At 37.2% G+C, this 25380-nt stretch overlaps 1 protein-coding gene across 1 annotated transcript in view; it reads left to right on the top strand.

The window, feature by feature from the left end:
- Positions 1–19038, top strand: part of SUGT1 (SGT1, suppressor of G2 allele of SKP1 (S. cerevisiae)) — a 23833-nt gene extending 4795 nt beyond the window's left edge. Inside the window, exons 4-11 of the mRNA XM_010287630.1 lie at positions 1921–1974; positions 3699–3715; positions 4729–4754; positions 5378–5474; positions 6511–6618; positions 16738–16828; positions 17685–17866; positions 18499–19038. Of these exons, the coding sequence (XP_010285932.1) occupies positions 1921–1974; positions 3699–3715; positions 4729–4754; positions 5378–5474; positions 6511–6618; positions 16738–16828; positions 17685–17866; positions 18499–18600 (677 nt within the window). The 3' untranslated portion in view covers positions 18601–19038. The remainder of the gene's footprint in view (positions 1–1920; positions 1975–3698; positions 3716–4728; positions 4755–5377; positions 5475–6510; positions 6619–16737; positions 16829–17684; positions 17867–18498) is intronic.
- The last annotated feature ends 6342 nt before the right edge of the window (positions 19039–25380 follow it).

The following is a 25380-nucleotide window of genomic DNA, read 5'->3' as shown; positions in this document are numbered from 1 at the left end:
AAAGAGGCAGTGGTTGTCAAGGGGAATCTTCTAGGAAGATAGGGAAGAGAACACTGGACCTTTCTTTTAAAGCTTGTGTTGCATAGCTGTCTTGTCATAGGCCATAGTTAAAAAGAGAATTCCTCACCTGCTGCTGAAGGTCAGAGGCTGGATCAGTGGAGGCTCAACTCAGTTTCTCTTTGCTTAGACTCATTAACCTATTCTATTTAATTTCCCTTTTGTTTAATAAACTTCGTTCCTGGCTGCAAAACTTGGAAGTCTTTTCAGGGTATGGGTGCTAAGTTTTAAAATTATAGATTAATTTAGGTTTCGGGGAAGCTCTGGAGCTCATCTAATTCCATGCCCTGGCCAAAAGCAGTATTAACTTTGAACTTCCATGTGTTTGCTCAGGTCCTGCTATTGTTGAAGTATCTCCAAGGGTGAAGATTCCACAGCCTCTTTGGGCAACCTGCTTCAGTGTTTTACCCCTCTTTTAGTAAAGAATTTTCCTTACCTAATCAGAACTAACTTGCTGCATCTTGGTTCCTTTCCCTCGTTTCCTTTCCAACAGTCTGCAGTCAGCCGTCTGAATACCTTAAGTATACATTAGGTAATGGAAGACAGCCCTTGGATCCCACAACAGAAGCCTCTGATAGTTAATTTTGGTTAATTCCATCTGAAAAGAGATACCTTCTTTCTACGAATATAGAAAAGACTGCAATCAGTGACTGATTGTACTGTAATGTTATTACAATTATATAATGTTATTATATAATGTTATAATGACATATTATTTGCATTTTTATTTTTTCCTAACAACAACTGAGAGATTACATAAATGTAGCATAGCTTAAAATTTAGATAACTCTTAAAGTGACTGTCAGGGATGGCAGAAGAAATGGGAATAGGAGATGGCTTGCGGAGTGGGGTAGCAATTTTAAGACCCAAGGCACCCCTTAAAATTTATGTACATTTTATATTTGAAGGGGATGGGGTGAATACTTTCTACAACTTTAGTGGGGTCACATTTGGTGTTACATGCATGTCTGCTGGGAACTCCTTTGTTGAGCCTCTTCAAGTCCTCTGCTGGGTAGTTAACTGAGTGAACTCCCTCAGTATGAATTCTCTGTATTGTAAAAAGATAAAAAGTTTAGCTGTTCTTAGTAGTTGGTCAGTAACGTTGCCACTTTCTTACTTTCTGACTGTGAAAGATTTTTCTGGGAATTTTGTTCAAATAAGATGATCGCTCTGTCATTACACTGCTACCTTTTGAGCTATTTTCCAGTGAATTCACTTCTATGTGGGGAGTTTGCTTCCTAGAATATCAAGGTCTTACTAAACTTTTCTGTGAATTTTTTGTTTGTTTCTTTGTTTTTGATTCATAGAGTGGAATTGGCACCTAAGTATTCCTAACATCCCTGAAACTTCAGATGTATTTGTAGAGTTTGTGTGAAACCACCAGGAGAAAATACTTGGTGTTTTTGAAAACTTGTGCAACTTTGGGTTGTCCTCAGAACAGACCATCTCTTCTGATATTTCTCTAGAAAGACTGAGTGTTTTTTTTGTGACTGTTTGAAAAAATAATTTTAAGAATAATGAAAAATGTGTAAAACTGTACTTCTGCCTTTGAAGCAGTTATATAGAGGTTGAGCAGACTGGAAAGCGTATTTGGGTCAGTTCAGACAAAATCTAGTGTCGTACAAATTAATTTGAAATTAATTAAATATAATAGAGTTAAATAGTAGAATTGTATAAAAACACTGAAGGCTTAACTGGAATGACAGAGGTTGCAAGAAGATACTAGGAAATAATACCATTTTTAGTAAATTCATGTGAGTTTGGGATGAATTTATTCCAGCTGGCAGTTGTAAGGAATTGTTCTTTATGCAATACATGTAGTACTTGGAGAGTTTTAATGTTACTGTGTTTAATCTCATCTAGATGTAGATGATACCTTTACAATTTGGATTAAAAGATGTGAGGAAACACTAAACGGTAAGAGAAACTACATTTATGTGATAAGGGATTTGATATGCCTGCCCTGTGCTTTGAAGCTGTGTCATGGTTTTTCAAAGGTTTACAGCTTATCTCTTACTTAGACTAAAATAATTTTTTGTTTAAAAAAAAGTCACTTTTTCGTATCTCTTCTTTCATTCACAGTATACATCCTGAACACTTCTGTACTTCAGATTTAGAGGAACATTAATATTGGGTTTTTAATGTAATAATTAGCTGTGACAGAGGAGTACCTATTTGAAGTTCAAACAATCATCATTAATCTTAACTCACTTTCATATACAGCTGCTAGCTAATTTTAACTGTGGAAGCATGTGTCAGCTTGCTTTCTAAAAACAGTAGCAAAATCAGTTTTCAAGTCTTGCACAACATAAAGTTGGAAAGAGGGGCGGAAATTTGGAGATTTTACTCTGATTCCATACAGAGAGTGCTTTAGTCAGGTGCTAATTGCTGCTCTAGTGTCTTATCCGTGGTAGTCAGTGAGTGTGATTATAGTTTCCTCTCATACCTTCCTGCAAACTCTCAGCCCTGGCAATGAACTCATCCACCGTGCTTAAACTGCCTGTGGATTTTAATGAGATAGAACACTATAACTGGTTCAGTTTTTTCCTCTACTTGTTTTGACTTCCCCCATCTTTGTGGTGCAGACTGGAGAATGGGGCAGTAGAAGTAATCCAAGCCAACCTGCTGACTAAAAACCAAATGCAGGAGAACCCTATTGTATAGGAATGAACAAATTTCTACTTCATAGTACATTTTTGCCAGGTTTATTTTTATTTGGAGAAACCAGGTAAGTGATCGGCATGTATGGTCTTATTGGCAAAGAGTTATCTTGGGTGACACCTTCCTCTGCCCTCTCAAGGAAAGAGGTTGTAATTGACACTTTTCTCTAATGTCATAATTACTTTTTGCAGTGCTTTGTCTGATTCAAATCAGTTGTCCTGGTTTATCTTGAATATTCATCCCTGTCTTTTCTATTTTGAGCCATTTTCTTAATTATCTGATACTTCAGAGGGAAAAAAAAAAAAAGATACCCCCCAAACCTCTGATTTCTTAATTACAACTAAATATCCTTCTTTAATTAATCTTTCTCCTTTTAGCAGTATGCATTATAAAGAAGCCAAGGGAAGGCTTGTTTCTTTTCAGACATATTTAATCTGAAATATTTTAGGAGAAAATGTTTAGAGGTCATACTGAACACTCCAGTTCAGATCCAGGTATTACAGTATATTTAAGGTCATATAAGTGACCATGTTTCCATCTTATTCCCCAACTGTTTGCCAACATGAGATACAGATTTGATGAGAAAACTTTGTGCTGTGGATGGATGATAAACCTAGTACAGACTTGCGGGAAGTGACTTTTAAAACTTTTGTTTGCTGTGATGTTGCTTTCATTAAAAAAGTTCTGTATAGGTTTCTGATAAGCAAGAGAAAGTAATAGAAAGCTTTTTCCTTCTGTTAATCAGAACGAGGTTTGTATTACAGTTGTTCCTTAGCACAAGTTGCTGATTGATGTCTGCATAAAAAGTAGATTATCATAAAAGCAAAATACTGGAGGTAGAGCTGTCATGTTTTTAACTCTTGTCCTGTTGAAACTGGAATAAATGCAGATGTCTGGAGTAACTGAAGAAAGCTAGAATAAGTATATGCCATGTAAGTTCAATATGTCTTTTTCTGAAGGTGCAACTTTTCTTTCTGCAGCATCACAGACAGAAATGGTAAGAAGTCTTAATATATTTACATTTCCGATTTCTTTGTTAAGCTAGAACATACTTTTAGACTTCGCTGGTTTCCTACAACTTTCAGGCTTTAAAAATAATCTTTTCTATTGCGTGCAATTCTGAAGGATTTAACTTTTCTAAACATGTTCTATTATTTGAGACCAAGGTTGCAAAATTTGAGCCCTGGAAACACTTAGGAATGGCATACAAATCTGGCAATTACTGTGTACTCATTAAAGTCAATTTTAACTTTCTTGCTTGCAGTTTGTGGCCTAATTCTACAAATTAACCAGCTCATCTTGTCAATACTAAATTGCTTGTGACTGCTAGAAGGTAACTTTCCAGTAGCTTGCAGGTGGTTTGTGCAGACTTTTTTCTGCTGTAACTTGTTGAGATTTCAGTTTCTTTTTTTTATTGTAAATCTTTAGAAGAAGTATTGAAATTGGTCCCCTCTTTTTGACAAAAATGGGAATTAGCATTGGATGTTCTGCTCCCTCTTTCATAGTTACTTCCATTTTTTACATTTTAAGACTAGGATAGAGGAGGAAAGTGTACAGAAAACATGGTGGGTGTATGTAAAGATAAATCTTACAGATAAAAGGTTTTTATGTTTGAAAATTACATCCTAAGTTCTCGGATCTATTTCAGATTTCCTTCATGACTTTTAGATTAGCAATGTAGCCGCCATATGTCTCTTAGATATACTTCTTACCCAGGAAGAAAATGAGTTAAAGCTAAACTTACTGCTGTATATAAAATGGCTGACCAGCATTCTGAGCTACAGACTGACATATTGAATGTAAATTAAAACGTCTTAATTCTTAATCTGGCATAAATGGCTAGAAGAACAGTGAAGAACTTCACCTGTATGTTAATGCTCATAAATCAAGAAAAGGGGAGCAATCAGTATGAAAATGATTTGTGTCTTTGGGTAGTACTTCATGGTATATTTTCACTTACACTGATATAACTTTCTTTCCAATGGAATATTCTTCAACTAGAATACACAGCAGCAACCTCTGCCACCAAAGATCAAGTAAGTTGACTTTAGCTTTACTGTGAGAATTAAAATAATTGTCATATAACTGTTCCTTGACTTGGGGATTGAAGAAGCAAGATGATTCTTTTTCTGTAACTTTAGAACATGGCAGTCTAAGCGAAATGTTTCTAAGTGTCATCACGTCTGTTCAGACTGAATTGTACTTTCAGGAGATTATGCCTCACTGGGAGAGTGGGGAATAGAGTAAGCATTCTGGCTTCTGTTTCTAATTCTTATGTTGGCCTTAATTCAAAGACTGGCCCATTGTGCCTAGTATAGGTAATGTTTTTGAGATGCTTTTAACATCCTGAACTAAAAAGTGCCATTTAATTTACAGAAGGTAAACAACATAATGTATTGGTTAAGAAAGTGACCTAATTTTTATATGATTCTTAATTAAAAATGATTCTTTGTTCTTTAACTATTTACCTTGTCAGTTCTGCAACTGCTCTGTTAGACGAACCGGAGCAATCTAATTCTGTATGTCTTCTCTCCCCCATTAAACTACACAATGTACTGTTTCAGCTTTTGGTATTCTTCTGTACAACTCTTTGCAGCCAGGTTTTCCTCTCTGTCTCCTTTTCTGTGGGGTTTTTTTTTGTTTGTTTGTTTGTTTTTAGATATGACTGGTACCAAACAGAATCCCAAGTAATTGTGACTATAATGATCAAGAATGCGCAGAAGGATGATGTCAGTGTGCAGTTCTCGGAGAAAGAGGTGATTTGTGTTGGCGATTGATACGCATCCCTAGACTACCTAAGATGTAATAATTAAACCAGTGAAGGTTATCTGCTGCAAGAGCATGAAAAAAATGGTACAAGAGGTCTTCTGCCTGAGACTTTTTTTTATGTACAAGTTATGCTGTAGATGTGTGCGTGCCCAATCAAGTGAACCAGGATCTGTTGCCACAGCAGTGTCCATAGCATTTATACGCAAGCAGTAGTGTGGTGTGTGCTGCAAATGTCTGGTTATCAGTTGCCTGTGTGTTTGGAGGCGTGAGGGAGGATGTGATCTGGACTTAAAATACTTGAGTATGCATGCATCTGGAGTAGGAGTGGACAAAGGCAAGGTGTTCTAAAAATAGGTTTGAATGAGTTGTATCTTGCTTTAGGACAATTACAGAAAAAGAATGAATGTTGGTGGGTGGGTGTTTCTTGGTTTGGGCATTACTAAAATTGTTAATAGCAGCAAAATATATATTTCGGGGAATTGCAGTAATCTCTCTACTGTAATACTGTATGTGGTACCGGTCATGTTCATGTTTAATTTAGCTGAGAATATTGAAGAGTTAGGTTCTTATTCTCAACTAAGTTACTATTGCGTGAACTTGGTTGTACTATCTGCTTTAGATTGTTAAAATTATGTGAGCACTTACCACATAGTTTGCATGTATTAGATGGGAAGTTGCACGTTGTTTTCACGTTATGTTATTAATGTGTTGATACTTAATTTGCCATATAATTCTCTCACCAAAGAATGCAGATCAAGCTGACAAGATAATAGGCTTTTTGAGTACTTGCTGGCTAAGAATTGAAATCTCCTGTTCTTTTTCTAGTGTACTTTAGAAACACCTAATTCAATAATGCAGTAATGTAATGGTGTCATCTGAAATTCTGATGCCTGATGCTTTAAGTGCCCTAGTGAAGGGTCATTAATTTAATCACTTAATCTTGGTGCCAAATGACAATTTTTTACTTGGAAATGGAAAACTGCTCTCAAAGATGACCAGAGATGTGTTTTCAACTGTTAACAGATGAATGCATCAGTGAGACTTCCATCAGGTGAAGACTACAACTTAAAGCTTGTTCTTCTTCATTCTGTAGTGCCCGAGCAAAGTACATTTAAAGTGCTTTCAACAAAGGTAAGTTTCTTAAAGTGTAAATTATTTCTTTGACTGTTCTGATGTTGAAAATGTTTCTGCTCTATTGTCTTGTCTCTCTGCAACGGTCATAATATCTTGCTTTTCATACAGAATTGCTTTTTCTTTCTCCAAGGTGCATTTCAGCCAGCGGGAGGCTTTTTAAACTTGTGCAAATATCAGAAATCGTAATATGATGGTGCTTACTCAAGTGCAAATGACAGTTATGTTGAGGATGCTTTTATCTGTTGCTGTAGAAAGACTGTGGTCTTCACTTAAAATTCAGGTATTAGCGAAGTATGAACACCTTTCTACTAAACTTCTGTGAGCCAGTATTTGCCTTAAGAAGCAGTTATCTTTGTGTGCCCAAGAAATAAACATCAGACATTGAGGATTTCAGTGTTGAAATAATCTTTACCCTTTCATGACATTTTCTTGCTGGTAAATGTTAGCCATGCAGTTAACTGTTCTTGGGTTTTCAAGAGGGTCTATTCCACACGGTTCCTCGAAATAATGCTTGCTTGGAGACACTTGAAAACTGCATGGTGTGAGAGAGAATGCTTTCGTCTCAGCATTTTGTTTCTTCTATGTTACAGGTATAGAAAAACAAGAAACTGACTGTGGTCTGGCATGGCGTATCTTGTTGGTATAATGCACAGACAGACATAAGTTTTGTCCATAGAGCCAAGCCTGAATCTCTGAAGCAGTAATGTATTGTTAATTCTTTCCTTGTAGTTCAGCAATGGTTCTGCAGAGCTTTTGGAAACTCCTTTGTGTTCTTATGTTCCATTTTACCTGTTCCCTTCTCGGAAAGGTACCTATAATAGTTCTTTAATTGCTTCTGGGAAGAGAGACTTCAAGATGGTCTGAGAGGATTGCATAGAAAGTTGGTCTTGTTTTTCCACTCCTTGCACTAAAGAAGCTGGGGAGGTTTTGTGATTGAGTCACATGAGCTCTTACTCTGCGGGAGATAAGCTGAGTTCTCGAAGTATGTAGAAAATCTGCTAGTGCATTAGTATTTATATAAATTTGAGTGGAATGGGCACGGACCTTGTCAAGAGGAGTAACTGTGAGGTCCGGTTTGCTTTATGTTCCTATCTAGCTCATGTTACGCTTTTCATTAGTATTTATATAAATTTGAGTGGAATGGGCACGGACCTTGTCAAGAGGAGTAACTGTGAGGTCCGGTTTATGTTCCTATCTAGCTCATGTTCCTATCTAGCTCATGTTATGCTTTTCATTTGTCTTGAAGTTTACTATTACATTTGTGAAGCATCTGCATGCTACTGAGCACCGTTGAAATGGATTTGACTTTGTCTTTCTATGCCACCTTCTCTAGCCTGGGTAAATCTGTGGAATACTCTCTAGGAACCTCAATCTAAATCAGGTGCTAGACTACTAAAGTGGTCTGAAAAGCTGTGGTTATGTTCAGGCAGTGTCTGAATTGTAAATATTTTGCATTTGTTTCCAAATGTTACTGTTCCTATATAGTTGTGAGACACTATTTTTGAGACAAAATGGGGAAAGAGAGAACACAGGAGGTGTTCTAACAGCAGAAATCAGTTCTTCAACATGTTCTTCCTTGTGCAGAAAAAAATAGAATAAGGACATCTGTGAAGGCATAGCGAAGGAATACAATTTAAATGATGCCCCAGCTAATTCTGGTTCTGACCAGCAGATGGAGTCTGGCTGGGAAAAAAAAAATTAAAAGTAGATCTATGTTAAGCATGCAGACTTCTTTAAAGGCTTAGAATATTTTACTTTGAAAAACATTAAGTTCTTTAAAGGAATGGTGCAGTCTTAGCGGTTGGATACTAGAAATTCAGATTTATTTTTTCAAAAGTTTTCTGTATGTGCTTTGTTATTATGAGTGGTATGGAAAATACGCAGTTATTACTTCGAATAAACTTATTAATCTTATTGTTTAGAGCTTCTCAAACTCTTTATAAATTATTGTGTACTGTTAACATGAAGCCCTTTTGTAGGGACTTGGAAATAAAGACATAATCTCATTATCTTCCCAGTTACATGAACTTTTGGCTACACTGTCCTAAAGAAATTGTTTTTTCATGGGATGGGAACAGATCGGTTCTTGTGGATTAATAATTTCAGATAAGAATAACTGCATGTGTTCACACTGCTTTATTTTCTATTGCTGCTTTGAATGCATGAGCCATGTTTCCATTAACATCATATAGTCTTCACTGGGCAATGAAGAGTCTGGTCTTTATTTTCCAATTATTTGAGGAAATATATAAGGAAACAGAGTGGAATGTATGGGCAGGTTATGTGATGGATAGTTTAGGTTTCCCATGAACTTCATAAAACTAATAAATGTAATGAATAGAGGATGAAACAACAGAACTGGCAGATAATAGAACAATTCTGCATGTTTTGGTAACTAAGAGAAGCTGGAGAGGGATTTCTCAATACTGCTTGAAATTCATCATCACTTGACAAATACAAAGAAATCAAGGTAAAGATGCAAATTCAGGAGGAGAAAATAGCCTTAATTGTATTTTGCAGAATTACAAATTCTAAAATAACTGGAAAGAGCAGACAGAACTTACAGACTCTGGGATTGTTTCTTTCAGGGAATGTTAGCAGTGGGGAAGAATGCAATTGATACCTTTAAGAATTGTTTCTTTCCTAGCAATGAAATAGAAATTATACCTTTCAATAAATCCATGCTGTGTCTATCTCTGAAATACAAAGTCCCTGTTTGTACCATTCGCTAGGTCTGTTCTTTTCCAGAGGTAGCATAGATAGATGTTTGGAGGTCTTTGAAGGGTTTCTGTGTGTGCAGAAGTAAATTGGTGTTCATAATCTGCAGACTCTTAACTTCAAGCTGTGAACTAGAAGAGGTAAAAACACTTGACATTGACTCAAGAACAGCATAATGCGTAGGTGAAGTCCAGGTTTGAGATAAAAATCTTAATCTCTTTGTTATGCATCCTTAATATTGTGTATTCTCTAATTGTCAGTAGTTTTGCAGATGGTACAGACTGCCTTTAATAGTGGCTGTATGTGTTACTGCCGTGCTTGGAGACTTTTTTTTACCTAATTCAAAAGTTTATTTGCTATTTAATAGGTATCACTACTTGCACATTCAGCTTTGAGTTGATTATGGTTCCTGTTCACATTTAGTTGTGTGTTACTTAGAATTACCTGGTGTTCAGCATATAATTCTAATGATCTAAGGCCTCAACTTAGAGTGCATGTGAGAAAATGCTGAACGCAACTATATTGAGTCCTTCCCTTGAGGCAATTGCTCTATAATGCATAGCTATTCTGTGGAAGAGAATGATGTCTTTAATCTCTGTTGCCAATATTTTTTTTTCTTGTACATGAATAGCATAGCTGATAGATCATAACTAGATCAATTGATGTTATTGGTTGTACTCCCCATCTGTTGAGGGTGTCTGCTTAGAGAAACCTTCCTATAGTAATCTGATCAAGCGAAAGGTAACAGCAGTTCCAGAAGCACTGTATACATTTGAGATTTGTCTCTTAGAAATGGAAGCTGATCTGGTCTTCGTATGTAGCATGGCTTTGTACACAACAGGTTGGATTTTGTGTATTTTGGTGGTCATCCTCAGTTGCATTCGGGTGTCAGGTTAAGTGGGGAAAAAGTATGCCATGCTGACAACTGCAGGTTTTATTCAGCAGTTAACAGGAGGAAGGTATCCATTAGTGGTGCTACTTGGTTTTTTACTTATTTCCAGAAGAGGGAGCCAAAATGTAAAGGCTGGAGCAAGTTCGCGCTTTGGAAGTTGACTGCGTGCAGTTACCTTGTAACTCACTGTGTGTAATATCATCGTGCTCCCTTCATAAAAGGAAAAAGACATAAAAACTTGAAATGAGTGACTGAATATTTTTAAGACAAAACTAGCTGGTCTTCCTCTGTCCAGAAAATATGTCAGGAAAGTAGAAATGCACAAATAGTGTAAGGATTTGTAATGTTCTGAAACCGTTCTCTGTTCACAATCGGCCTCGCTTTCTTTTCCTTCTTCTGTTCAGTCTATCGATCAGTGAATTTGGGATTCCAGGGGACTATTCTTCCATGTTCTGTTGGAAACTTGTGTAATGTGATCAGTTTCTTTAGGTCTTCTGTTCTAGGTGCTGCTCAGGGTTTTCATCTCATTAGACCTAGAAGGAGGAGAGTGAGGATGAGTACGTACTTCTAACATGTGTCCTCAGGAACTTGAAGGAAACTTGAGCTAGTGTTTTCTCATTTTCTTCCTCTCTGCTCATGCATCTACAAATAGTCTGAGGACAATTACAGTGAGTTTTCACTTTTAGTGGTTTGGGCTTTTTGCAAGCGATGACTTGCAGCAAATTAGAGCCATTTGAAAAAGTGGTAAAAAGTGGTTTCTTTATCCTAGAACTGTCTTTTAATTAGAGATCAAAGTTGCACTGCAAACGGGAAGTGTTAGAAATCCTCAGCTTCTTTTACAGTTGACATTTGTTACTTCATAGAGATGTCAGAGGTAGAAGCACACTCTCAGCAGCTTCATGCCAAGAATATGGTAGTGTGCATCAGTGGAATGTTTCTTTTCGTCAGACCAACATTTTGCCTTGCAAACTCTGAAATACTCTGTGCAGCTTACTGGAAAAGCACATTGATGCCTGTTGCTAAATGTAAAGGAAAAGGCAAAGAGTGAAACTGTTTCACACACTCTTGGACTGTCGTCAGAGCCTCTATTCAGAGGCAAATATGCACAAATAGATAAACAGAAGAACAGATTTATTTTAACTAAAGCCGGTTCTTACTGTTGCAGTCTGATCCTTAAAAGATACTTTCTCATTTTGGATATTTTCATTAAATTGCTTGCAGACACTTGAATGCAGACTTCTCTGCTCTCATGTACTTGTTTTCTCTGTGAGGCCTTCATGCAGATACATATCTCCAATATATATTCTTGAGTGTTTTCTGAAAATTATAAACTGATATTTAAGATAAGAGTTGGATGTTTTTCTGGAATTTCTTGCATCTCTTAGGCAGGGCTAGTTGGAGCAATTTCCTGGCTAGACCATAAAGAAACCTTCCCAATGATTCGTATGACACTTACTTGGCTCAAAATAAGTTTGATTTTTATTTTTTCTTCTTCAGTTGGGTGTGAGACATTTAAACTTGCTAATACTCTGAGAACTATCTTTTAAACAGGCATATAATTCCGCACCCATGCATTATGTAAATACATAAAAGAAAACTCTGCATAAGGGTTTTTCTGTCTTAAGAGAAGATGGTTGGCATTGAGGATGTGGTGACAAAGAGCTTTAGGATACCTAAACAATCTGCATTGCTGTCTCCTTCTCTAAAATTGAAAATTTTAACAAGTGGCTGCTATGTAATATCAGTGAGGTGGAAACTTTGACTGTTTTGCACTCAGTTCTCCATAGTACATAGCTGACAAAGAAACTGAAAGGTGCATGCTAAGTCCTTTCTGTTGCAATATATTGTCTACAGAATAAATTTCATATTTATCATTTATTTGTGATAACACTGTAGAGTTATTTTCATTTCAGTATATTTTGTTTAAATTTATGGACCAAAGATCTTGGAATTCAGAATATAAGCAATGTATAAAAGGTCTTTGAATAACTAGGATACCAAAACTGTATGTGCCTGTTATCTTAGAGTTAAGTTTGAATATGTCATACATTTTTAGAAGATGTGCTATTTTGTCCTACCCTTAAATTTAGGTAACAAAATACATGAGATGATTGCAAAATGACAACTCTAAACATTTAAATTTTACAACTTGGACAAAGCAGTCAGTAGTTCAGTAAATAACTATGTAGTTCACTGGAAGCCCTGAATTCTCATTTTCTTGTGTTTAATATAGCAAAACATCAGAATTTAAAAGGGTATTTTTTGATACATCTTAAAATTAATGGCTGAACTAGTGCTTAAGCTTTGCCAGTTCTGATTTCCTTCATGCCTCTTGTCAGAACTTGACACAAATTTGCTAGTGGTAAGTGAACTTTCCCTTAGCATGGACTCTAAAATATAGAACACAGTAGAAATTAGAAAATACTCCTGTAACTTGTCAGTGTACATCAGAAAATTCTTCGAAGAAGGAAGATAAAAATTCTTTCCCTTTTAATGTGTCTCAGTTAAACTGGCAATGTCTGTCCCAGAATGTAATTTCAAATGAAATCTAGTTTGTCAGAAGTTTGGGCTTTTTAACAGTAAGCTTCTACTTAGAAAATTAATGTTGGCTAACTAGCGTTGTGTTTATCTGTGGCTAAGGGGAGAAATTCTTTCTTAAAATAGAACGAATGCTCTTTTATGCCAGTCATCTTAAAGTACGGGGTTTTTGTGTCCCTGCACTACCAATGAAATAGTTTAGAATAGCTTCTGAGAGTAACTCTGTGGCATATTTTCTGATAGCTAGCACTTGTATTAAGCTGCAAACAAACTTATCTAAATCTCTTATGGTTTTAAAAAATCAATTACTTTTATGACTAGAAAATTCTGTGAGCAGAAACTTCTCTGTATCCTTTTACTGCGGATGGAGTCTCTTCTAGATGATGAATCCCCCATTCAATCCTCATCTCAGAGGGTTAGGCTTCTCTCAAGATGGTATTTTAAACAATTAGTGCATTAATTACTCTGTCAACATTCCATGTTTCTTTTCCTTTTTGCTTTGCTCACTTTGAGCCCAAAATACTGGGAACTTAGAAACTACAACAGTAAGTCAGTTATTTCCATGTTGGAACTTGTCGTACATCTAGAGTACTGTGTTCAGTTTTGGACTTCCTAATGCAAGAAAGGCACTAACGTAGTGGAGCATGTCCTAGAGGAGGGCTGCTGAGATGGTCAGGTGGCCACATGGCATAAGCTACGAGGAGAGGCTGAGGAATTAGGCTTGTTCTTAAGTGGCATGCAAAGCATTTAATTTGCAAGGAACTTTTCCTGTCTTTTATTCTGAAGTTGGCACGAGGCACACAGACATACACTTACGAAATATATATGTTAAATCAAAGTAGCTCGTGAAGCATTGATGCATTTCTCTTGCCTGAGTACTGAATTTTTTTCTCAAAGAAGAAAAAGCTAACAGAACTTTTGTGTTAAATATGACACAAATGTCCATACTGATATGTTACTTGTCTGTGTGATAGCTATCAGTATCTGCTTTAAAATGTTCATTAAAATGTATTTATTGCTGTTTGTGCACATAATTGGGGCTCAAAAAGTTCTTTCTCCTTAGATCAAATAAAGCTCTCAAGTTGAAGAAACAGGCGCCTTCACAAGCAGAATTTTATAGCTTTATATTTTTGGAAAATGTGGTTGTATACTGGTATACAACTAATGATTTCCCTAGTTTTGCTTCTGCCTGCCACTTTGCCTAATGAGTAACTTCAATTGAAGTGGATGGAGTAGATTGGGTGGAGGTTTAATCATGTCAAATACATTCTGCCTCAATTTTTCAGCTGTCTATACTTCTAGTTTGGCAGGGTCTAAATGGTTTAGATTTAAGAAATCTGCATCTTACACTGGGAATTAGTTTGTAGCATTTCCTTTTCCTTAGGAGATGTTTGTCATGTAGTACCAGCTTAGGGACAGTTTCAGGGAGGAAGGTGTAAGAACTAGCAGATTGAAAAAGGAGAGGGGGATTACTGGGGCAGCAGAAGTAAAGATCTTCCTCTTTTTCTTTGTTTTATGCATGGGCAGAGTACTCTGAATAGTCAAAGGTAGGGTTCTTTGAGGAGGATAGTATTCTGAGAAGAAAAAAGTCCATGTTGAGTAGCTCTCGTTAAGCGTTATATTGCATTAGAGATCATTCTTGGTGTGGATGAAATAGCCTGTATTTGAGATACTGAAAGATATACTGGTGGAAAGCCTGAAGCATAAGGGTAAGAGGAGATAGCAAAGGAAGAAACAAACAGAAGAGAAATTGAAGAGCAGTCTCAGTACCAAACATTTAACTCTGTTGTTGTTGTTAAATAGATCACGGTGGGAGGGAGGGGATGCACTAATAAACAGAGTACAAAAATCTTAAAATTAAGGGCTCCTTAACTTAAATGTGCAACTGAATTGATAATACAGTTTCTTCAGGTTGAAAAGAGTTACATAGAAGCAGAGGAGAGCCATGTTGTTTTAAATTAATACTCATGTTTCACTTGCAACTAATTAGTGCCTTTTGTAAGTGGCTATTTAACTTAAATGTTTGACTCATGAGATCCAAATCCATTGGGGGGGGAAATAAAAACAAACCAAAAAACCCCAACTGCTAGTTCTGGCACTCGTGGAACTGCTTGTTTGTCTTATATATAGATACACAATTTTTTAGCTTCCTTAAGTTAATCACAAAGGATTAGGTTTATGAGTGTAGGTGTTCAAAAATGAACTCTAAGGTAGTCATGTCCAAACTGTTTTTAGAGGCCAGTGAAGGAAGCTTGGCTTACTTATGTAGTTTTACTGAAGATTAATTATTGGCACAGTTTGAATGCTGCTTCTGCATAGTTTAATCAGAAATCTCTGTATCTTTGCAGATTGCACTATTAAACTCTGGAATGCAGGCCTTTAGGGACAGTAGGTTGAGCAACCAGAGTAATACAACATTTAATTTTTATCTTATTACTTTTGGTTCTGTGACTGTGACTTTCACTATTTTAAAAACTGATACCTTGATACTTAATTTGTGATTCCTAAAGTTGCTAAAAATGTCAGAAGTCCAACAAACATGTGGAGTGGGAAGTCAAATACATGTGGGTGTTGGACTTACAAATTTACTTAAACTCTCCCTTGCCTTGAAGGGCATTCCATCCCTCATGTCTGAAACTTTTTGTTGTTCTCAAGTACAAGTTTGTGGTGGAAAATAAGTATTTAACATTGTCTAGGGAAATGGTAGCTTCCCAGGGGTGGGGGAATAAAAAGAAGCAATCGTAATTGAATATTCCGTTTCTTAAAATGCAACATGATTGCAAACATGGAAGCCTTGAAACTTAAATGAGCTCATTTCTTTATTTTTATAAGGTATCTCAGTCTGTTGCTTACCAATGACTGATTTGAAGAATGGATTAAATTAAGTTCAAATTTCAGATCAACGTGATGCTGTGCAAGGAGCTTGCTGCTAGGATCTCTAGGGTTAGCTTTTACAGAGGTGCCTTTGTTCTTGGGTCTGCAGGGATCCCCAGGTTACAGTGGCTTTAGGTAGAACTAAGAACTCGCGCCTGCCGAGCTGTTCACAAATAAGGAACTGCTCAAGTTTAGCAAGTACTGATGTCAGTTAATAGCATCATATGAACTTTGTGACATTTTCTCAAGTGAATTTGTCACTTGGGGTGACATTAGACAGTCCTTGTTTTGCAGACATTGTTTTGCAACTTTGTAACCCTGTCACCAAAGGATAAGGTTAATTACAAAAAAATTTCAATATGGTTGTCTAAAGAAATTATATGTAGTTGTGAATAGGGCATGACATACTTCACTTGATTTTGTTTCTACCATGATAATTGCAACCATCTCCCTTTTTAATTGCCAGTTTTGTCAATGAATACTAGACAGTTTTCTCCATAAGTGTGTATTCATTGAACCAAATGAATACAGCTTCTGAATTTCTCCAGTGGGAAGATGTGCGTAGTCCCAGGGTGTTTCGCAGTTTTGTGTACTACACATCAAATACGAAATTTTTTTGGTGGATGAAATGTAAACCTAGAAGAGGTTGGATTTTGCAGTCCTTCAGAAGTGCTATTTAATTCTTAAAGCTGACTGTCAAGAAAGGGATGCTTGAATACCTTGGTGCCTGGCAGTGTAGAGACATTGGGACTGATCATTACTTTTGGGATGCCATAATTTACAAAAAGTATCAAGTGAATAGTAAGTGAAAGAAAGAAAGTGGTACTAAACAAAAGGGTAAAAGTCTGATACAAAAGCTATGCAGCCATGTAAGAGCTCAGTTGACATGTGACTTGAAGTCATGTAACTTAATCTTGTAGGTAAATTTTGCTAAAATATAGGCTTTATATAGGCTATATAAACACATTAGAGACTGTGTTTGTAAAAACAAATGTATTTATTTTCTTACTGCTACAGGATCCAACTACTTTGAAACTATTTGGCAGAACTGTTTGCCATCTGGATTAATTTGTTCTTTGTCTTGTGTTTTGTAGGTTGAGATAAAAATGAAGAAGCCAGAAGCCGTAAGATGGGAAAAGCTGGAGGACCAGGGAGATTCTCCTAAATTAAAGCAATTTACACCAGGTTTGTTCTCTGAACTGTTAAGTATTAAATGGTTTATTTGTATTACGTTCCTTGCAGTTATTAATAATATTTTTGGTGTTAAATACTGTTAATAAAATCACAACTGAATCACAATGAAAAGCCTAATAGTCTTGTTTTTGCTGCCAAGAATTGACAGAAAAAGTCTGCAGGGCATTACTAAAATTTAGGTATTAAATTTAGTCATAACTTCCATTAATCTGATGGATTGTTAAGGAATCATGCTTGTCATGAATTCCTCTGGGCTTATCTGTTTGACTGTCTGTTTTCGTCACTGTTTTGCAGTTCTATGCACTGTTATGCCTCCATCGTTGCTTAAATAACTAAGTAGTATTTATTTAAGTATTCCATCTCTCTTGCAAAGTAATGCTTTTGCAGTGTTTTTCAAGACAGATTAACAATCTGTCTTTGAGAGAATTTGAATTTCCTGATTTATTGGTTTCAGATATTTTTTAAATTTAGCTTAAATTTTCCTCTAGCTCTAGGCTGCTGGTGTTTGGTTGGTTTTTTTTCTTATTGACATCTTATTGCCTCGTTTTGACTTTAATTATTTGTGTTGCTGTTATCCACCTTTTTTTTGTTGTTGTTGGATAACAGATTTACATAATTTAGCTTACTTAAAGATAAACTTTTGCAGCTGCTGAACATAGTCCCTAGCATTTCTTAATTTCCTTTATTTTTGTTACTGTAGTGCTTATATCAGTAAGGAGCAATTAATTTGCATTTTCTGATTCATATTGCATTATCATCTCTGATTCATCAGATACGCATGTCTGTGTTCTCTGCTGCTCTAAAAATCACGAGAAAATGCTTAGTTAACTAACACTTTTGATTTCAGATACCCAGCACTTATATCCATCATCCTCTCACTATACGAGGAACTGGGACAAACTGGTAGTTGAAATCAAAGAAGAGGAAAAGAATGAGAAGTTAGAAGGAGATGCTGCTTTAAATAAACTCTTCCAGCAGATTTATTCAGATGGTACAGATGAAGTGAAACGTGCCATGAACAAATCATTTGTAAGTCTTCATTCTTTTTCCCCGAAGAAAAAACTTTTGCACACTGACACAATTTACTAAACTGTGTGTGAACAAGGAAGCCTGTAGCTACCAAAACCTTGGGCCTATAATGAATGGCAGTGGTTCTGTGGGAGATACTGGTATAACAAGTCTTGCTGAAAGCTACAGTGTTGTACACTAATGAATGTGACTAAGTCCAAAGTTGTGCTTTGTCACTGGTCTCTGTTTCAAAGTCAGTGTTATCAAAGGAAATACAGGTTTTGGCTCACCTAAAGCTTGAAGAGTTGCCATGAGTGAAAGGATCAAATTCCTTTAATTTGTTTATATCTGGTTCCTTTTATTTGTAGACTTCATATGCAAGGACCTGACTGATCTCTTAAAAGCCTCTTGTTAATGAAATAACATCTCATTGTGCCCAGTACTGATAAAAGTATTGTTGGGCTAAAGATTATGGAATGATGGCTTTGTCAAATTTTATTCTATATATACACAGAATTCCTGTGTAACTTTCTTCTACATGAAGCTAAATTCTTCACCTTTCTTGAGAATGTCTTTATCTGCTCTAAGAAATGTCGCTTTTGTATTGCTAGAATTCCTCTAGAAAACTAAACAAGCTTTCTCTCATATTGCAGATGGAGTCTGGAGGCACAGTTCTGAGCACCAACTGGTCTGATGTTGGTAAAAGGAAGGTAGAAGTAAATCCTCCTGATGACATGGAATGGAAAAAATTCTAATCCTGTTTTTAATCTTTTACCATCTGTGTGTTGCCATAGTCATGTACTGACCACTGTGTATGGACATAGCATTCTTTGATTCAAAGCACTGAATGTTCTCTTGGAAACAGGAATTGTCTTTGCATTTTGCGTGCTTTAGAAATTCCTTCATCTGCAGATGTTAAACATATACTCCAGAGTGGAACCTTGTTTTCATCGTCTCTGTCTAATTTTTGGAAATTGAGTCAATCAGTCTAAATTTTCTACCACCTTTATCAGCTCTGCTCTTCAGGGATAGGGTGATATCTAATGGGCTGGTCAGGATTATTGCCTTATGCCCGATATTTCTGTACAATAACTTATTAGATCTTGGCAACTTTGTGTAAAAACACTTGTCAACAACAGTGTTAAAATTGTTCGCTCTTTAACTCTGCTAAATAAAACTGTAAATATAACTTTTTCTATACGGAAGCTGCTTCATTTCATTTTTAGTAATCTTGGTTTTTGAAGGGGGGGAGTCAGAGCATTTATATAAGGGTGTGAATACACTGCATAAAAGAAAAAAGAAAAGGCTGGCAGGTATAGGAGAAGAATGTGCATTTGGTGAAGAGGATGAGATTGATATTCTTGTTGTAGACACAAAATTTCCACTTGTAGAGTCCTTCCACCTGGCTGATAAGTTGAATTGCAGTCATGTGTGCTGGAAAGGAGAAAGCTGTGGCTGGAAATTTCTACAGAAAAGCGGATCATCTGTCTGCCTTCTATATTCAAAAGGAAGGATCTCTCACAGTTGCCTGAAATCAAAGATAGCAAGCAGTTGCTTTAACTTCTGTTATTTCAGAATATTGGAAACTTTATACTTTAGAGAAAAGCCTATGTGTCCTTAATTGTTTCCCTCAGTTCAGCTTTTCCCTCATGATCAAATTTTAAATAACAGCATTTACAGAAAAAGAACGGAGAAATGGAAGAAATACTGTCTGTGCTTGTACCTCTTGGATACAGGTCTGCAAGGGCTTATAGAGGATTGAAAGCTGTCTGGATGTGCGCCTGGGTACCTGGCTGTAGGTGGCCCTGCCTGAGCAGGGGGTTGGACAAGATGAGTTCCAGAGGTCCCTTCAACTTCAGTTGTTCTGTGATTCTGTGAAGGGGATATGAACTTACAAAGTTGTGGTAAATAGGCCTAGTTCATGTGCCGCTGTCTCTTGGCAATTCAGATACACCTGAGTATTCTAAGATCCTAGAAAACCCCATGAACTGCAAATACTGGCAGCCCTCTGAAAGCCACTTCATTCCTTGCTAATCATCAGATGCTGCTTTAAGTTTGCTACTTTTCCTTGCATTCCTAATTATGTAGGCTTTTCCAGAATTTTTGTTATTCTGCTTGTTTTCTCTGCATTTGATACGTTATTTTACTACAGTGAGAAGTGGATGAGCTTTTTAAAAATATAAAAGGTTTTTAGAACAGGTGTTTTAATAAGCAAGTGAAGTCTGCAGCTGTTACAGTAATAAATGTATGTAAAAGATGTTCAAAAACTAAGGAGGAGGAAGAAAGGTTGTATTCTGTTCCTTCTGAGAACTAAGAATCTAGGTTTTGCAGCGATGCTGTGAAAGTGCAATGTGTGTGTGTGATCTTGGTTTTTTTTTTTCTTTTCCTAGTACTGTTACTGTGCCTGTGCAGTAGGTACCAAGGTTTTAAAAACCTCACAAATCTTAAAAAAAGAGCTTGTTTTTGGTTATATGCCATAGCTATGAACTTCAGATTGCCATACTTGGCAGCTGTAGACTAAGACTACAGTCTTGACATAACTGCAGTTTCTTGATGTGCTCGGATCATGATTGTCCTGTAATGCAAGCTGGGCAGCGATTTCTTTTTGAATCACTTTTAGCTTCAGCATGGATTCATGTTTTCCAAAGCTCAAGTTTGATGGCCTGCAGAACTGAATGTTATTCTGGTCTTTAAATACAATGAAGGGAGATCAATTGAATTTAGGAAGGCTTTTGTGTGTGCTTTACCTCTTGGCTCTTACTGAGCAATGTTTGCTTCTTGGAAGATACTGTTTCTCAAAGGATATACTTGTGGCATATTTCAGTGAAGATTTGTTAGCTTCTGTGGGGCATTTCTTGCCCTTCAGAGAATTCTGAGTAGCTAGTTGCTCAATATCTAGAGCATTTGCCGTCCATATGGGATGCTAACATTGAAGTTGACTTGATTTGGAATAGGGACTTGAACTCGATTCTCCTAGGTAAGTGCTTTGCTGCTTTTCATTTATGCTCTGAAAAGGCATTTCTTCCTTTCTAATGTAGAAGGAAGAGAAATGTCTGAGCACTTCACTTTGTCACAAAATTGGCTTCTTGTCTCCTGGCCAGCCTTGCTTTATAAATGTCATTCAGAGCACTTAACAGTGCTTAGCAAAGACTTGCTGTGGGAAAAGCCTAGATAAAAAATCTCTTAAGAATAGAAATGAAAAAGTAATTTGAGGATGTTTTCTGCCAACCAAGTTGTCCTTTCTTACTGAAGAGAACACAGTAGGGCTTTCTCTGTCTACTTTCACTTAGAGAAAGTCCATGGGAATATTTCGTCAGATAAGCACAATATATTCTACTAAGTGGGTACTGTTTCAATGCTTTGGGATTTAATTCACTTAGCTTAAGGCAAAAAGTAAAATAAAATACATTGCTACTTATGTACTCTTGAGGCATATGTAATGCAAATACAATGCTTTAGCTTCGGGCTAAAACTTGTAGCAATCGAGTGCTAGACCTCCCTGTCCATCTCAATCCTATGAGCAAAGCTTGTAGGTGTAAACATAACTCCAGCATGCTTCTGAGCACAGACAGGTAATCTGTGGGTGTATATCCTACCTTAAAATTTAGGTGAACCAATAATGGCAGCTCTTACTGCCTTATGGGGGTATTGTTTGGGGGGGGAGGAGATTGGATAAAAGCAATAGGTAAAACTTCCTTATAAAGTTTGGGGGAAGGTGCTTCGTCAACTTTGTGAACAGTATAGGTTTTGTTCTTGACAAAAGACACACTCACAAAATGGTACCAGAAGCCCTGGGTCAAGAGAAAGAGCATGCGGAGCTTGGAGGTTGAATAGAGGCTGTGAAGGATATGAGTAACAAAGCGAATTTCCTTCACGGCCAAGAGGATGAGCAGAATTTGTGGCAGCACTGGCAATGAGTTGGCTGGAGACAGGAAACTGCTTACAAGGACAGAGTGTATGATGTTTTAATTGTGTTCGAACTTCTCTTGAAAGTTTTTTCCAAGCCTTTTGGTCATGGTACTGTCTAGAAGACCCAGGCAGTTTCACCTCAGTGCTCTTACTTGTAGTCCCGTTGCAAATACGGGAGCAGGACAGCAAGAGATAACAGTAGCTTTCCCATTTAATACCACAGATGGGATTACTCTCTGCTGTTGTTCTGAGGGTCACAGAAGATGCCTGTCTGTTGTAGCTTAAGGCTGTCTCTCATCTTTAGTATACGTGCAGTGGTTCAGTTGAGCTTCTCGGGAGCAGAAGGTGGTGGTGCTGGCTGGTTCAATCTAACTCTTGCCCTTTCTGAGCAGAGATTCTGTCCACCCTGATGTGCCAATCAACAGTCTGTTCTTTGCCAACTGTAGTTTTATGCCTTTGCTTTTTTTTTTTCTTTACAACATGGAACAAGTGATTAGTCTGTTCCTCGCTGAAACATTCGTGACATTTACTCATGCTACAGCAGAGGTGAGGTGATAAAAGGGAGGCAGAAGGCAGATCTCCCCCTTCCATGCTACCCAGGTGCTTCTTACTTTCTCAGTATAGATACAAGTGGAGGATGATTCCCATATCAAGAAGGACAAAGGGAGAGTCTCAGGTTCATTCCTTGTAAGTGGGGAAAAGGGGCTGTAGATGCAGGAAAGATTCCTTCTGCTTTCCTGTCACTGGCTTTCTCTTTTTAAACACTATGGCTTTGTTGCCCGTTTTCCTTCTGTTTTTTCCACCTTCCTGAATTTATCCCCTTTTTCTGATCTGCTCTGCCACCTTAAACCTCCTAGTGCAGAATCACATGGGTAATTAAGTTTTAACCATAGTAGAATTACAGTGCTCTGACTAACATCCACCCACCTTTGGTGGGAAACTCCGCTGGTGACAAGCTCATCCCGCTTTCTTTCCTCCTCCCCTAGACTTTGGTCAAAGGAAGGTTTTGAACTGGTTTCTGCTAGTGCAGGGTCAAATTCAAGGAACATCCTCCCTTCCTAGCCTCCCAAATGCAGACTTGTTGTAACCTTCAGTGTGCAATGCATTATATTTGTGGTGGCAGTGGAAAAACTTGTCTGCAACCTTGGTAGTAAATGCTGTACAGTAGTGAACAGGATCGATGTGGATAGTTAGAACTGTAGTCTGAGCCACCACTGTGGGGAATATTGCTTTCCATACTGTCAGATCATTAGTTTTGTTGTCATTCCTATGTTGCCTCAGACTTTCCTTCAAATTAAATGCTGTGCTTAAATAAGACTTTTTTTTCCACCTTGCCACGGCGAGAGATCTCTTTTTTTTTTTTAATATGATATATAGGTAAATATGAATTTGCTTACTTAAAGCATGAGTTGGGGAAGGCATTTTGTTGCATATCATTTTGGAAATGGATAAATTGTGCCCTCTGTACTTAGGCTAGGTTGTAGTTATGGCAATTTTACTAGTCACAGACTGTGTAAGTAGTGTGTCTGCTTCTCTTACGATCACTGGGGTGTTCTTGGCATGGTGCCTACAGGAGAGTTCTCAAAGCACACATGCTGTATGTGACATTTTAACGCATTCATGAGTAGGATTTTTTTTACTTCTTACGTGCTTTGTGACTGCCTTTAGAAAACAACTGATACAAGTTTTTGTTTAGGAAGAGTTAATTTTGGTAAGAACATCTAGACATGGAAATAGTCTACAAGATTGTGTTTTACCGGCTTCTGAAGATGACTTTTTTTTAAGTTGGGGGGAACAAGTAGAAGAGCAGGTCATGGCTTGCCCCAAGATGGCCTTAGACATAAAAGACAGCAACAATCTCATTTGTGTATACAGTCACATTTCCTTCTCTTTGCCTTCAGTGTTTCACTTGCTGATGCCCTTGTTTTTCTCTCCAGACGGTTCTTGAACATGTACTTAAAGATACTGTTACACTTTCTACACTGAAAAAAACACAGAAAGTGATTGCCACTTTTAATGTATTTGTTTAATCTGCAGTAAAAAAAAAAGGCAAAATGACTTTTCTAAGCGTATGAATGACATACTTCTAAAACAACATAATGATGAAGGTCATTTTCATTTTTAAAAGCAGAAACTCAAATTTAACAGGCCTTTAAATCCCCCTTTAAGAAGTTTTTAATTTAAATATTTCAAAGCAAGTGTTCTTCAGATTGAGGGAAGGTGAAGCTTCTATTAAAAAAGCTACAATAGAACAAAATACTGAATTCTATTCTCATCTTATTCTCATTAACACTTTGCTGTTTAGATACGCGGTTTAGCATTCCACATGAGGTTGTCTTTACTTTCTTTAAGCCACGATTATGTCAAATTCCTTTTTTCTGTGTCACGCAGTGTTAATAACATTACTAGGCTTGCAACATCTCAAGAGCTGTTTAGTCACAAAAATGAATGCTCCAGAAAGTGAACTTCAAGGAAAATTGGACCATTCTCTTTATAAAGCCCATGTAGATGGCTCCATAAACTCAAAGGTAGGGTTTGAGATGTATAGTATGGGTGAAGGCAGTGTAATACCTCTATCTTTGTTTTTCAAGGCTAGAAATTGTTCCCTTGAGGCTAGATGTCATTCCATCTTTGCGAGTGTTTCAGCTTAGTACCTTCCTTAGAGATGTAATATGTAATAGGATCAATCCAAATAATTGCAGTTTCCCTAAGCAAAAAGGGAGAGGTTAGAAATGCTTTTTTCTCGGCCCCCCCCTTTTGTTTTTTCCTCCGCCCCCCCCCCCCCTCCTTTTTTTCCCCTCCTTACCAGTAAGCAGTTTCTCTTGTGGGGAATGGAGGTTAGCTTCAGCAAAGCTAAAGGAGCTAGCGTGAATGGCTACTATCCATGTGGAATAAAGAAGGGTTGTAATCTTGTGTCAAAAGTGTCTAGTTCAAGGATTTATAAATACAGTGGCTGTTGTAGATTCTGAAGGGTCTTGAGACTCTTTGGTCTACAACTGCATGTAAATACTTTTGCTGTAGTAGCTGGATAGCAGATACTTGTTGGACACTACAGTGGTATCATGGATACAAGATTCTTGATGCCGGGGCTGCTTTGATGTTGGGATGTGCAAAGGGTTTTGATTCTGCAGCCACGCACATTCCCTTCCGCAGCCCCTTTTCCTGCCGTTTGTTTCCGATTTAGCACAATGTGTGCTTTCCCGTGTCCCCCGGAGCAGCTTTGTGGGAAGGTATGCTGTAATTGGTTTATAACCATTCATAATGACCTGGCAACTTGGTGTGAATAGCAACAGGGAGCAACTTAACTTGTGATTTATTTAAGTAAGCTACATGGATGAAAGGTACTCCCAAGTGTACAAGTTGAGCTAGTTGCCTAATTGGACGTAAATTTTCACATCTAGCTCGGAGTGAGTGTTTTGTTTTGAAAGGCTGAATTTGGATTTATGAGCAAGCTTATGGACTGCTAAACCAGCTTGTGAGCAAAGTTTAATATTGTCTTTTTTTGGGATGTCTTAGTTTTTTTAATTCAGTAAGTGCTAGTATACCCTTGTCATTTGTAAAGCTAATGGAATATTAACTTAAGATTTTTATTTCCAGTTAGAATATCTGACCTTGCTTTGAGTGCA

Source organism: Phaethon lepturus, unplaced genomic scaffold (genome assembly GCF_000687285.1).
Source record: "Phaethon lepturus isolate BGI_N335 unplaced genomic scaffold, ASM68728v1 scaffold7255, whole genome shotgun sequence".
Classification (NCBI taxonomy): domain Eukaryota; kingdom Metazoa; phylum Chordata; class Aves; order Phaethontiformes; family Phaethontidae; genus Phaethon; species Phaethon lepturus.
Note: the sequence above shows the minus strand (reverse complement) of the source record. Positions and strands in the feature narration are given on the sequence as shown.